This window comes from Chiloscyllium plagiosum, unplaced genomic scaffold, assembly GCF_037043375.1.
Source record: "Chiloscyllium plagiosum isolate Xiang-an unplaced genomic scaffold, Cpla_swu_hap1 HiC_scaffold_2, whole genome shotgun sequence".
NCBI lineage: Eukaryota > Metazoa > Chordata > Chondrichthyes > Orectolobiformes > Hemiscylliidae > Chiloscyllium > Chiloscyllium plagiosum.
Genome location: NW_028270140.1, coordinates 120,322,862 through 120,338,803, shown reverse-complemented (window position 1 = coordinate 120,338,803; position 15,942 = coordinate 120,322,862). Strand labels below are relative to the sequence as shown.

Here is a 15,942-nt window from a genome sequence, read left to right as displayed (position 1 = left end):
CTCTTCTCCTCCTTTTCTCCAATGAAAAAAGTCCGAGCTCAGTCAACCTCTCCTCATAAGATAAGCCCTCCAGTCCAGGCAGCATCCAGGTAAACCTCCTCTGAACCCGCTCCAAAGCATCCACATCTTTCTTATAATAGGGCGACCAGAACTGGACGCAGTATTCCAAGTGCGGTCTAACCAAAGTTTTATCGAGCTGCAACAAGATCTCACGACTCTTAAACTCAATACCCCTGTTAATGAAAGCCAAAACACCATATGCTTTCTTAACAACCCTGTCCATTTGGTTGGCCATTTTAAGGGATCTATGTACCTGCACCCCAAGATCCCTCTGTTCCTCCACACTGCCGAGAATCCTATCCTTAATCCTGTACTCAGCTTTCAAATTTGACCTTCCAAAATGCATCACCTCGCATTTATCCAGGTTGAACTCCATCTCCCACCTCTCAGCCCATCTCTGCATCCTGTCAATGTCCTGCTGCAGCCTACAACAGCCCTCTATACTGTCAACGACACCTCCAACCTTTGTGTCATCTGCAAACTTGCTGACCCATCCTTCAATCCCCTCATCCAAGTCATTAATAAAAATTACAAACAATAGAGGCCCAAGGACAGAGTCCTGTGGAACACCACTCACAACAGACTTCCAGGCAGAATATTTTCCTTCTACTACCACTCGCTGTCTTCTGTTGGCCAGCCAATTCTGTATCCATACAGCTAGGTTCCCCTGAATCCCATTCCTCCTGACCTTCTGAATGAGCCTACCATGGGGAACCTTATCAAATGCCTTGCTGAAGTTCATATACACCATATCCACAGCTTGACCCTCATCAAATTTTCTAGTCACGTCCTCAAAGAACTCTATAAGGTTTGTGAGGCATGACCTGCCCCTCAAAGCCATGTTGACTGCATTTAATCAAGCCATGATCTTCCAGATGGTCATAAATTCTATCCCTCAGAATCCTTTCTAACACCTTGCAGACGACAGACATGAGACTTACTGGTTTGTAATTGCCAGGGATTTCCCTATTTCCTTTCTTGAAGAGAGGAATTACATTTGTCTCTCTCCAGTCCTCAGGTACGACTCCAGTGGAGAGCGAGGATGAAAGGATCTTCGCAAGTGGTGAAGCAATTGCATTTCTCGTTTCCCAAAACAGCCGAGGACAAATCTGGTTCGGGCCTGGCGACTTGTCAATCTTAATGTTTGACAAAATTTTCTGCACATCATCTTCCTCTATCTCTATCCATTTCAGCATGCACACCTGCTCTTCAAAGGTTTCATTCACTACAAAGTTTGTTTCTTTTGTAAAGATAGAAGCAAAAAACTCATTTAGAGCTTCCCCTGCCTCCTCAGACTCCACACACAAATTCCCTATGCTATCCCTGATCGGCCCTACTCTTTCTTTGACCATTCTCTTATTCCTCACTTAAGTGTAAAATGCCTTTGTGTTCTCCCTAATCCGTTCTGCCAAGTCTTTCTCGTGCCCCCTCCTGACTCTCCTCAGACCATATTTGAGCTCCTTCCTCGCCTGCCTGTAATCCTGTAGAGCTGAGCTTAACCCTAGCTTGCTCCACCTTATGTAAGCTACCTTTTTCCTTTTGACGAGAAGCTCCACTGCTCTTGTCATCCAAGGTTCCTTTATCTTACCACTTCTTGCCTGTCTCAGAGGGACATATTTATTCATCACTTGCAACAACTGTTCCTTAAACAGTCTCCACATATCTATAGTAAAATTCTTCTACAAATAACTCATTTTCTGACTGTCCTGTACCGGCCCAACATCTAACATGTGCAGTCAGGAGTGTGATGGACTACCCTTCAATTGCCAGCTCCAATCACATTCAAGCAACATTATACCATTTAAAACAACACAGCTGCTTATCGGCACCTATTCACCCCTGTCCAAATTGCCCACATCCCATATATAAATATAAATAAATAGATAGCAGCAAGGAGACAAATGTCACAAAAATATAAGAAATTGGGATATAATCTTTGGGATTAATAAGGCATATCCTAAATAAAATTAGTGCAAGTAAATGATAAGAAAATAGCATTAGACAAGGAACCAATCTCAGGAATATTACTGAAAGAAAATAGAAAACACATCTAGCAGAAGACAAAGAAGCAGTGAATAAAATTATGGAACAATGATTGAATTCAAGGCTTACCTCCTTACTTGTTGCTCGATACTTAGCAAAATTTGTTGGAATGATAATTAAATTTGGACAGAGTTTCTTAGCAATAAATCCAGGCATGGCTGCACGTACTCCATATTTCCTGGCATGATAATTTGATGTTGACTTAAAGAATAAATGTTATTGCATTAGAAAAAACACTCTCAATGAAATCTGCAAAAATTATATTCAAGAATTAGTAACGTTATGGAGTACAATCATAAAAATCTTCAAAAACATTCATGTGTTCATAATTAGCATGCAACCAAGTTACATTTTACAACATGAGAACTATTGAATTCAATTTACTTCCAAGCATATGTGAAATTTTAAATAATTCATTGCATTGAATAGCCGGATTAGCCAGTACTTATTGCTCATCCCTAAGTGCCGTTGATGATGGTGGTGAACTGGCATCGTGAACTACTGCAGTCATGTGGTGGAGGTACACTCAGTGTGCTGTTAGGGAGAGAGTCCAAGATTTTGATTCAATGACAATGAAGAAATGGTGATACAGTTCTGGGTCCAGAAGATGCGTGGCTTGGAGGGGAAGGTGCAGGTACTCCCATCCATCTGCTACTCTTGTCCTTCCAGGTGGTAGAGGTTGTGGATTTGGAAGGTGCTATTGAAGGAGCTTTGTTGCAGTGAATCTTCTGTATCGTAAACACTGCTGCTAACGTGCATTAGTGAATGTATCTGATTATGTGAACAGTGTTGTCTTATTTACTCTTTTTTAACTTGGGAAAAATAGTTTGAACAAACTTACATTATTAAGAACAAAGAAACTTTACAGCCCAGGAACAGGCCCTTCGGCCCTCCAAGCCTGAGCTGATCCAAATATACTGTCTAAACCTGTCGGTCAATTCCTAAGCACCTGTATCTCTCTACTCCCCACGTACTCATGCATTTATCCAGACGCATCTTAAATGAATCTACCATGCCTGCCTCTACCACCTCTACTGGCAACGCGGTCCAAACGCCCACCACCCTCTGTGTGAAGTACTTTGCTTAACTGAAGGAAGTCCATTGGAGTAAATTCTTCATTGTATGTAAATATGATGGTACTTACAGGCAAAGCATAGCCTCTCTAAATTCTAAAGTAAAATCCTGTTATGGTGAATCATGTATTGTGACGGTAAATGACTAATTTCACCTCTTCACAATTGTAACCTATCTATGTGGCAACTGTAAATTAGTACCCTGAATTCTTTTTGTAGTGAATTTTTTTGATTCATTTAATTGTTTTATTAAAAAACCTGATCTTGAAATGATGGAAAAGAAGTTATCACAGTTTCAAGGTACATTACAGAAATAGTGTTCAGCAGTCCTGAGATACATGGATTGATAATGCTTGGTTGATGACACCAGTGTCAGAAGACAATGGAGACAAGTCATTTAATGTTTTAACATTTAAGATTTTAGCTTTACTTTGTGGGAAGAGAAGAGTTACTAGTGCAAGATGACAACTATGAAAAGACGCAGCACCTCCATTTACTAGTGAGTTTCACAACTAATTAAGCAATAGCACCACTTACTTTGCAGACCATACTGTCAGAATTCAGAAGTATGAAAAAAAAGTGAAAAGAGCTGGGTACATTAAACTTTGCAGCCATGATGACTTGGAAGTTACTGGCAATGCTTCGAAACTATTTTTCTTCTCAGTGACGGGAAACCCATGGCAAATGTGACGCCACTGTTTAAAAAAGGAGGTACACAAAAGACAGGTAATTATAGGCTAGTTAGCTTAGATTCAAGCATTTTCCCCACTGCAGAAGTTTCATTAAGGAAGAAATAGCAAGATGTGGATAGAAATTGTCCCATTGGGCAGATGCAGCATGGGTTCATGAAAGGCCAGATATGTTTAATTTACTGGAATTCTTTGAGGACATTACGAGCATGGTGCACAACGGAGAACTGGTGTATGTGGTGTACTTGGGCTTTCGACAAGATACCACACAAAAGGCTGCTGCATAAGATAAAGGTGCACAGCACTAAGGGTAATGGATAGAGGATTGGTCAACTAACAGAAAGCAAAGAGTGGAAATATATGGATGTTTTTCTGGTTGGAGATCCCCGTGGCTAGTGGTGTGCCTCAAGGACTGCAATTGTGCATAATTTACACAGATGATTTAGAGTTGGGCACCAAGGTTAGTAGTATCAAGGTTAGAGTGGTGTTGGAAAAGCACAGCAGGTCAGCCTTTCCTGATGAAAGGCTTTTGCCCAAAATATCGATTTTCCTGCTCCCCCTGACCTGCTGTGCTTTTCCAGCACCACTCTAATCTTGACTCTAATCTCTAGCATGTGCAGTACCCACTTCTGACCAATTGTACTATGTCAAAGTTCACAGATGACACGAAGATGGGTGGGACAGCAAAGTGTGCAGAGGACACTGAAAGTCTGCAGAGGGATATAAATAGGTTAAGTGAGTGGCAGGTGGAATACAATGTTGAAATTAATGAGAGGTCATTAATTTCAATAGAAATAACAACAAAATGGACTATTATTTAAATGGTGAAAAATTGCAGCATGTTGCTGTGCAGCGGGACCTGGGTGGTCTTGTGCATGTATCACAAAAACGTTAGTTTTTAGGTGCAATGGGTAATTAAGAAGGCAAATGGAATATTGTCCTTCATTGCTACAGGCTTGGAGTTTAAAAACAGGGAGGTAATGCTGCAGCTGTATAGGATGCTGGTGAGGCCACACCTTAAGTTCTGTATAGTTTTAGTCTCCTTACTTGAGAAAAGATGTACCAGCACTGGAGGGGGTGCAGAGAAGGTTCATCAATTGATTCTGCAGTTGAGAGGGTTGGCTTATGAGGAGAGATTGAGTAAACTAGGACTATAATCATTGGAATTTAGAAGAATGAGGGAGGGATCTATCCGAGCATATAAAATGATGAAGGAAATAGATAAGATACAAGCAGGGAGGATGTTTCCACTGCAGGTTGAAACTAGAACGAGGGGGCGTAGCCTCAAAATAAGGGAAAAGCAGATTTAAGAGTTGAGGAGGAACATCTTCTCCCAAAGGTTTGCGAATCCATGGAATTCCCTACCTGTGAAGCAGTTGAGGCGACCTCATTGAATGTTTTTAAGGTAAAGGTTGACAGATTTTTGAACAGTAAAGGATTTAAAGATAATATTGAGTGGGTGAATAAGAGGAGCTGAGTCCATGAAAAGGTCAGCCATGATCTTATTGAATTGCAGAGCAAGCTTGACAGGCCAGATGACCTACTCCTCCTCCTACTTCTTCTGTTTTTGTTTTCATTTATTTTTCTGGGCCTCCTAAGGCTATTTGCCTTGGGTAACTCTGCCTGGGATACTATTTATAATAGCTTAGGTCACAGAAGCTAACAAAACATGCCACCATTATTTTAAATATGTGCTTGCCCTTGCCTGTTGATTTTGTTCAATCAATTTGAATGCAACAAGAACATGCAATGCAACGTGTATTTTAATTCAAAACAAGCAGTTAACTTCTCATACTCAACAAGATTTTGATTCAATTGCACAAACATTTAATACAGATGGCATACTCGGAAGATTTTGAATATGGATCCTTCCGTTAGCAGCACCAACTTGCAATGCTCACAGTTTTGTAGCATTCTCTACATTACAATAGCGACTGCATTTCAAAAATAATTAATTTGCACCACGAAGACATGAAAGGGGCCATATAAATACACATAATTCTTTAGTTTCTGTTATCTAGAATTATCTAGTGGCTAAAGTAACCATTGGCCCTTTAGAGGATAAGAAGGGGCATTTAGTCATGGGATATGATGAAACGGCAGAGGCACGGAATTGGTATTTTGTGTCAGTCTTTACAGTGAAGAATACAAATAACATGCCAGTAATTGACAAAGAGACGAAGGTAAGTGAAAACCTGGAAACAATCATTATCACAGGAGCCTTGATGGAATGCATCCCAGAGAACTAAAAGAGAAGGTTGGAGAAATAGCAAGTGCATATGGGGTAATTTTCCAACACTTCCTCTACTTTGGGGCAGTTCCAGCAGATTGGAAAACAGTAAATGTGATGCCACTGTTTAAAAAGGGCAGTAGACAAAAGATGGAGAATCATAGAGTAGTTAGCTTAACCTCTGTAGTGGGGAAGATGCTGGAGTCTATTCTCAGAGAAGAAATAGCAAGGCATACAGATGAAATTGTCCCATTGGGCAGACGCAGCATGGGTTCATGAAGGGCAGGTCATGCTTAACTAATCTTTTGGAATTGTATGAAGACATTCTATGAACGGTGGATAACAGGGACCCTAGATGTGGTGTACCTAGATTTCCAAAAGACCTTTAACAAGGTGCCACACAAGAGGCTGCTGCATAAGATAAAGATGCATGGAATTATGGGTAAAGTATTAGCATGGATAGAGGATTGTTTAACTAATAGGAAATAAAGAGTGGGGATAAATGAGTGCTGTTCTGGTTGGCAATCAGTAACTAATGGTGCACCTCAGGAATCAGTGTTGGGATCGCAATTATTTACAATTTGCATAGATGATTTGGAGTTGGAGACCACGTGTAGTGTGTCAAAGTTTGCAGATGACACTAACATGAGTGGCAGAGCAAAGTGTGCAGAGGACTGTGAAACTTTGCAGAGGAACATAGATACTTTATGTGAGTGGGCAAAGGTCTGGCAGATGGAACACAATGTGAAGTCATCCACTTTAGTAGGAGTAACAGTAAAAAGGACTATTACTTAAATGGTTAAAAGGTTGCAGCATGCTGTTGTGCAAAGTGACCTGGGTGTCTTTGTGCTTGAATCACAGAAGGTTAGCCTGCAGGTACAACAGGTAATTAGGAAGGCAATTGGAATTTTGTCCTTCATTGCTAAACGGATTGAGTTTAAAAGCAAGGAGATTATGTTGCAGCTGTATAGGGTGCTGGTGAGGCCATACCTGGAGTACTGTGTGCAGATTTGGTCTCTTTACTTGAGAAAGGCACTAGAGGAGGTTCACTAGGTTGATTCCAGAGTTGAAGGGGGTTGGCTTATGAGGACAGATTGAATGGACTGGGATTATATTCATTGGAATTTAGAAATTTTGGGGGGGGATCTAATAGAAACGCATAAAATTATGAAGGGAATAGATAAGATAGATGCAGAGAGGATGTTTTCGCTGGCAGGTGAAACTGGGACAAGAGAGCATACCCTCAAAGTTAGGCGGAGCAGGAACTGAGAAGGAACTTCTTCACCCAGAGGGTTGTGAATCTACGGAATTCCCTGCCCAGTGAAGTAGTTGATGCTATTTCAGTAAATGGTTTTAAAGTTAAGACAGATTTTTTTTGAACAATGAAGGAATTAAGGGTTACAATGAGAGGGCAGATAAGTAGAGCCGAGGCCACAAAAAGATCAGCCGTGATCTGACTGAATGGCGGATTGGGCTTGAAGAGCCAAATGGCCTACTCCTGCTCCTGGTTTTTATGTTCTTATATCACAGCATTAGATTTTAATAAACACACTTTATGATTCATAAGGCATTAAAATTTCCCATTGCCACCAATATAAAGAAAAGCCTTCAAGGATCAGGAAACAGTGTATTATACTCTTGATTTTATATGCCCGTTATAGTCTACCATTGTATCAGGAGTAATTTTTAGACTCTTGTCTTTTACATGCTAATGAATCTCAAATATGGATGCTAATATATCTCAAAATTTGATTAATAAATACTGGCTAATGAATTTAAAGGATTTAAATGTGTAAATATTAAGTCACCAAATATTTTTTAGACTCTGAAAGCACTATCAGTACAAAGCCAAAATAAATTCAATGTATATAATACTTAAAGAACTGTAAACAAACAATCAGACCTTTTGTCACAAAATGCCAAAGAAGAAATCTGTTGAATTCAAACATTTCCTAACTTCATATCAATAGAATAATAAAGATTGCTTAAATGGAACAAATTACTATGAAAATAGTTTTCTGTCCAAATATGACCTTGACTTGTTCTCTTTCACTTATACTCTACAAAATCTCATCTTGCCAAAGTACAACAGTAATTTTAATTCAACTGCAAGAATATGTAGTATTATTGATGAACAATGGTCTAAAGTTAACATGATTGTGCAATGGAATTCTTTTCACTAACATACTCAGGCTGCAGCTGTATTTTAATCAAATTTGTCACAATATTTCCTTCTTCTTCAGAAAAAATAGAAACAAAATTCTATTTTGTGCTTGGGAGCACATATTGTGGTTCTTGTAACTGTCGTTGCTTGAAACTGCTAAATGCGTAGTAATTTGATTTTATTTTAGAAAATTGCACAAGAACTAGTTAGTCAACTCAATATACTCCAAATACAACTGTTTCAATTTTATGACTGATACGTTCATTGCATTAGTTAGAGATGCATTCAACATTGTTCACAAAGAAATGAACTGTGATGCTTTTGAGCTCTACTTGCTAATACTTAAAAGACGTTAACTGTTGCAGTATGCCCACAAATTTCTCACTTCCAACATTGAAAAATGATACTTTGCAAACAAAATTGTGCAGTTAAAATCCAAAACTACATGTGGAGATTGAACAATATATTTCTTAGCAATGACAAAAAATTCCAAGAGTTTTTATGAGATTAATGTTATTCTCAAATTACAATCCATACCAGCATACTCATTGATCCAACAGCCATTGGTTTATCTTTCAGCTCTGGGGCATCTTTCATTTCCACAGCAGCATAAAAAGCATCCATGTCAATATGTACAATCGTGCGACTAAGGTCACGGCTCTTCTCCAGTTCAATTGCAAGTTGCTCCACCTAAATAATCAATAACAAGATCAAACCATTCATTTTTAAACAAATCAGACAGTGATTCATGCTATGCATAATTATTTTTATCTATGATCAAACCTGCTTGCAAGAATGAAGTTATTTCCTCTCAAAGAGTTTTCTCACTTTTCTCCTTTAGAGGTCTCTCATATTGTGCTAGCATGGTACCATAGACTTCAGTTGTATAGACAGTCTACAGAAAATTGATTGGGTCTCTTTAAAGCAGGAAGAAATAATTATTTTCAAAATTATGATGTGTAATGAGAAAGTTTATACAGGTAGTTCTGGTGCAACCCCGTATTATAGAAAAACCGCGCTACAGAAACAGTGCTTAAGGTTTTGGCAATGTAATCACATTACTGCCAACACATATTTTAAAAGTTTGCACTTTAGAAACAGTGTGCCCAATTCATCAATTCGTTTTAGTGAATTCATGTTAATGAAACCCACGTTATAGCAGAACAACCTGTAAAGAGAAACTGTTCACTGGCAGGGAGATCATAGTCATAGAGATGTACAGCATGGAAACAGACCCTTCAGTCCAACCCGTCCATGCCGACCAGATATCCCAACCCAATCTAGTCCCACATGCCAGCACCCGGCCCATAACCCTCCAAACCCTTCCTATTCATATACCCATCCAAATGGTTTTTAAATGTTGCATTGTACCAGCCTCCACCACTTCCTCTGGCAGCTCATTCCATAAATGTTCCACCTCTGTGCGAAAACATTGCCCCTTAGGTCTCTTTTATATCTTTCCCCTCTCATTCTAAACCTATGCCCTCTAGTTCTGGACTCCCCGACACCTGGGAAAAGATTTTATCTACTTGTGCTATCCATGCCCCTTATAATTTTGTAAACCTCTATAAGGCCACCCCCAGCCTCCGACGCACCAGGGAAAACAGCCCCAGCCTGTTCAGCCTCTCCTTACAGCTCAAATTCTCCAACCCTGACAACATCCTTGTAGATCTTTTCTGAACCCTTTCAAGTTTCACAACATCCTTCTGATAGGAAGGAGACCAGAAGTGGCCTAACCAATGATCTGTACAGCTGCAACATGACCTCCCAACTCCTGTACTCAATACTCTGACCAATAAAGGAAAACATACCAAACGCCTTCTTCACTATCCTATCTTCCTGCAACTCCACTTTCAAGGAGCTATGAACCTGCACTCCAAGGTCTCTTTGCTCAGCAACACTTCCTAGGTCCTTACCATTAAGTGTATAAGTCCTGCTAAGATTTGCTTTCCTAAGATGCAACACCTCGCATTTATCTGAATTAAACTCCATCTGCCACTTCTCAGCTCATTGGCCCATCTGATCATGATCCTGTTGTAATCTGAGGTAACCTTCTTCACTGTCCACCAAACCTCCAATTTTGGTGTCATCTGCAAACTTACTAACTGTACCTCTTATGCTCGCATCCTAATCATTTATGCAAATAACAAAAAGTAGAGGGCCCAGCACCAATCCTTGTGGCACTCCACTGGTCACAGGCCTCCAGTCTGAAAAATAACCCTCCACCACTACCCTCTGCCCTCTACCTTTGAGCCAGTTCTGTATCCAAATGGCTCGTTCTCCCTGTATTCTGTGAGATTTAACCTTGCTAACCAGTCTCCCGTGGGGAAACTTGTCGAATGCCTTACTGAAGTCCATATCGATCACATTTTCCGCTTTACCTTCATCAATCCTCTTTGTTACTTCTTCAAAAAAACTCAATCAAGTTTGTGAGATATGATTTCCCACACACAAAGCCATGTTGACTATCCCTAATCAGTCGTTGCCTTTCCAAATATATGTACATCCTGTCCCTCAGGATTCCCTTCAACAACTTGCTCACCACCGACGTCAGACTCACTGGTCTATAGTTCCCTGGCTTGTCCTTACCACCCTTCTTAAACAGTGGCATCATGTAAGCCATCCTCCAGTCTTCCGCCCCCTCACCTGTGACTATTGCTGATATAAATATCTCAACAAGAGGCCCAGCAATCACTTGTCTAGCTTCCCACAGAGAGTAACGTGAGTGAATAAATATCAGTCAAAAGAACCAAGCGGGAGATGAAGAAAATTCATTTTCTTCCTATGTAGTTACCTTTAAGATCAGTAATGCAATTCCCAAGAGGGTAGTGGCAGCAGATTCAATAATTTTCAAGTGGAACAGATAAACACTTGAAAAGGAAATACTTGCAGCAGTGTGGAAAAACAGTAGGGGTGGGGCAAATTAGACAGTTCCTTCAAACAGCTAGCAGAGACATGATGAACCAAATAATGTCTTTTCATGATACATCGTTCTATAAATATCAGATGACAGAACTTTACTGAAGACATTAGACCCATCATGATATAGCATTTCTTCATGGAATATTTTGGAAAGGAAGCTACCATGTTTGCCTGTTAAAGGTGGTACCCAAAATGTTTTACTCACTTCTGGTTCACCCCAGTTTCCCAGGGACTGAAGAGCTCATTTCAGAGTCACAATGTTCCATCCACCAAAACGTACAGTGACCGTGATCTTTACAGCAAGACAAATCCAATAAAAATGTAAGGAACAGCAGGTAACCTCTTCATATGGTCTTTGGTTGCGCAAAACCCTTCAAATCTGTCAACCTGGAATTCCCCTCCAAATATGGGTGCCAGCAAAAATTCATTACTATCCTCTGCCTACTGCATGACAACATGCAAGTTATGATCCTCACCAAAAGATCCATCAAAGTCGCAATACGTGCAAATTGGTGTCAAACAAAGATGTGTCATCACATCAATGCACATATGCACCTGCCTCTCAGCTTCCATTTTATATCAATGGAGTTTCCCACAGAGTGGAGCTAATCTTCAGGATGAGTAGGCAAACTGCTCAACATGTCTCACCTTCAATCCAGTAAAATTTGGCAACTTCAGTTATTCCCAAAACTATCAAGCTTTACAGTGAGCCTCTGGACAACATGGGAGCCTCCACATAGGGCTAACACTGACAATGAAATTCAGCTTTGCTTCCAGTGTGCTGGCACAGCCTTCCAGAACCTGAGGTAAAAAGTATGTGATGACAAATATCCTAAACCAAGCAAAAAGCCCATTGTCTGTGGAGCTGCAGACATGGACAACATACAACTGACACCTTAAATTCCTTGAGTTACATGACTAGCATAAAATTCTGTGCACCTTTACAGAAATGTGTACATAGAGGTATTGGGCTTAAAAACAGGAGCAATTGTTAAATAGAACACAAAAATTGTAATTTCAAAATGATTTTGATTATTGTGAATTCAAATTGTGAAATCTTTGATTGAGTGATTACCCAGCATTTAGAAATAAAGTTAAAGAAGTATGAAATTGAGATACTATTGTTAAAATTAGCTAAGATTAAGTTAGAAATTAAAATACCTTGAATTAGAAGATAAAAGAGAAAATAAAACCTTGAATCGGAAGAAAACAAGAACAAACAGTAATAGAAAAGGAGAATGAAAAGAGCAATTGAAATAAAAAGGCTGGAATTGGAAAGAAAGGAGAAACAGCAAAGAAATGGAAAGAGAGGAGAAAGAAAATCAAAGAGAAAAGGTAAAGACAAAGGAAAGAAAAAAAAATCAACGGAAAGCAAAGTGGAATTTTGTAAAAAAAAATGTTGGAGCACTAAACAGATACAAAAATCAAATTGCCTAGGCTACAGGAAAGTTTAGAACGGAGCGAGAAAGGAAAGGTAGTAACTTAGAGAATGATTCTGTTTCCTCTAAGGGGTTTGATTCAATTAGAAATTTGTGTTTAATATCTAAATTTACAGAGAATGGAGATGAAAGATTATTTACTTCATTTTAAAAGGTAGCTAGCCAGATCAAATGTCCAAAAGATGTTTGGACCTCGATTTTAGAGAGCTTTGACAGGTACAGCAATGAATGTGCACAACAGTTTTCAAAAGAACAAACTGCAGACTATGAAAGGATTGATAAAACAACCCTCAATGCTTATTAGCTTTTTCCTGAAGTTATCAATTACTATTTAGAAGTTTAAAAAGTCTAATCAGACATTTGTAGAATTTGCAAGAAAGAAAGAAATGGTATTGGATCAGTAGTTTTGATTACTGAAGTTAGATAACAACATTTGAGAAAGTAAGAGGAATGATTGTTGAAGCATACCGAAATATTATTCAAAAAATCTACAAGATTTATTTACATGAACATCAAGTACTAAAGTTTCAAGCAGCTGCTGTTCTTGTAGACACTCAGTATATTTCACATGAACAGCTACTATATGGAGGAATAGTCAAATAGGAATCCACAAGGAAATTGGAGGAATAGGAAATCTGGGATGGAAAAGGTAACTTTAAGGAATAAGAAGGACACCATAACAGAGGAATAAACTAGAACTTATAAGTGCTATATTATCTGACAATAATTATCAAAAATTTGATTGACTGATTTATTGCCACATGCACTGAAGTACATTGAAAAGCTTTGTTTAAGAGCAGAACAGGCAGGTCATAGTAAGCAAAGATGTTCAGATTGGAGGTTGTAAAAAGACTTATGAGGCATACAGGTTACAGTGCACAAGGCATGTACTAGGTGAGATCGACGTTAGTAAGATCAGCATTATTTGAAGCTAGAAAGTCCATTCATCAGTCTAATAATGTCTGGGAAGAAGCTGTTCATGAACCTGCTGGTGCATATTTAAGCTTCTCTATCTTCTGCCTGACGGAAGTAGTTGCAGAGATCATTACCGTGGTGTGATGGGTCTTTGATGACACTCTAGATTAGAGTGGTGCTGGAAAAGCACAGCAGTTCAGGCAGCATCTGAGGAGCAGATGACATTGGTGACACTGGCAGCCTTTCTGCGGCATTGTGCTATATAAATGGAGTCTGTGATGGTCTGGGTTGTGTACACCACTTCCTGTAGTTTCTTACGGTCCTGGGGAGAGCAGTTGCTACACTAGGCCGTAAAGCACCCGGACACTATGCTTTCAGTGGTGCATCTGTAGAAGTTGGTGAGGGTCCTTTTAGACATGCCAGATTTCCTGAGCTACCTGAGGAAGAAGAGGTGCTGTTGTGCTTTCTTGACCACCTCCGTGGGAAGTCCGGGACAGTTATTGGTTATCCTCACTTCACGGAACTTGATGCTCTCCACCCCCTTGTTCCGTTGATGTACTTGGGGGTGTGAAGTCAGTGATCAGTTCTTTAGTTTTGGCGAGGTTGAGAGAGAGGTTGTTCTCATTGCACCACAAGTCAGCAAACTTGTAGATGGAGTACATTTGAAATTAGGCAACACAGTCATAGGTATACAGTGAGTTCAGTAGGGGGCTGAGGATGCACCCATGGGGTGGTGGGGAACTCCAGTGTTGAGTGTTATTATGGAGGTGCACTTACCTATCTTCACTGATTGTAGCTTGTGGGTCAGAAAGCTGAGGATCCACTTGTAGAGGGTAGGGCTGAGAACAAGGTCATAGAGTTTTGAGATCAGTCTGGAGGGAATAATGATGTTAAAGGCAGGACTGTAGTCAGTGAGCAGGAGTCTGACGTAAGTATCCTTGTTGTCCAGATGTTCCAAGGATGAGTGCAGGGCAAAGGATATGGCATCCTTTTGCAGACCTATTACGTCGTTAGGCAAATTGTAGGACATCTAGGCAGGCTGGGAGGCTGGAGTTGATGTGAGCTATGACCAGTCTCTCAAAGCATTTCATGATTATGTAGGTCAGAGCCACTGAGCAGTCGTCATTAAGGGACATTGCATGTGCTTTCTTAGGTATAGGGATTAGATTAGATTCCCAACAGTGTGGAAACAGGCCCTTCGGCCCACAAGTCCACACCGATCCTCCAAAGAGTAACCCACCCAGTCCCATTTCCCTCTGACTAATGCACCTAACACTATGGGCAATTTAGCATGGCCAATTCACCTGACTTGCGCATCTTTGGATTGTGGGAAGAAACCGGAGCACCCGGAGGAAAACCACGCAGACACAAGGAGAATGTGCAAACTCCACACAATCACCCAAGACTGGAATTGAATCTGGGACCCTGGTGCTGTGAGGCAGCAGTGCTAACCACTGACCAAACCATGCCACCCCCATGATGATGATAGCCTTCTTGAAGCAGGTGGGAACTGCAGCTTGAAGGAGGGAGAAATTGAAGATGTTGGTCTGCATGGGATCTGAGTGCCTGGCCGGGGACACCATCTAGGTCCCTCGCTTTCCTTGGGTTGACTTCCAGGAAGACCGATCTGATGTCTGCAATGGTGACCGAGGGAACAACTGTCCAGGGCTGTCAGGGCAGGTGTCACTGCACTGGCATTCTGTTCAAACTGAGCATAGCAAGCATTGACTGCATAAGAGAGGGATGTGTCTTTGAATGCTATCTTGCTCTGCTTCATTTTGTACTCCGCAATGTTGTTTAGGCCTTGCCATTGGCAGTGGGAGTCTGTTTTGTAGGTTTGGACCTCTAACTTGGTCATCTAACTTAAATAAAAGGATGAAGGTAAAAAGAATGATGCTGACATGCTTAGCAAATCTTAATAGAAATGCAAAGATGGATCCTAAATTGATTGTTATAACAAAGAGCCTACAATGAAAATGAATCAGAACCAATGTTGTTACTGAAAATAAAGTAACAATGAGGAAAAAGAGACCACTACAAATACCAGCTGATGAGAAATAGGCCAATTTCTCTCTTGATATCATAATTAAATTATACGAGTGTTTCAAGAGCTACCGATGTCAGATCACTTAAGTACAGCTAATTGGGAAATGAAAGATAAAGTACTAGAACACTTTTATTGGCCACAGTTGCATACAGATAGAGTCAAATTTTACCAAGCCTGCCATGTAATAGAGGCGAAACTAAAACCATCAATTAAACATTCACCTTGAATTCCAATTCCAGTTTTTGAAGAAAAACAGTCCAGGGCCTTAACAGATTGCTTAGGAACACCAGCCAAAACCAAGAGTGGAATTAAATATCCTTGATAATTATACATGTTTCAATATGATTTCCTGAATCAGTC

General features: G+C 40.1%; 1 protein-coding gene across 1 annotated transcript in view; it reads right to left on the bottom strand.

Annotated features, from left to right (window-relative positions):
• Positions 1-15,942, bottom strand: part of polk (polymerase (DNA directed) kappa) — a 78,515-nt gene that overhangs the window by 36,119 nt on the left and 26,454 nt on the right. The window contains exons 4-5 of the mRNA XM_088000339.1: positions 8,797-8,949; positions 2,173-2,304 (exon numbers count right to left, since the gene is read on the bottom strand). Coding sequence (XP_087856465.1) covers positions 2,173-2,304; positions 8,797-8,949 — 285 coding nt within the window. The remainder of the gene's footprint in view (positions 1-2,172; positions 2,305-8,796; positions 8,950-15,942) is intronic.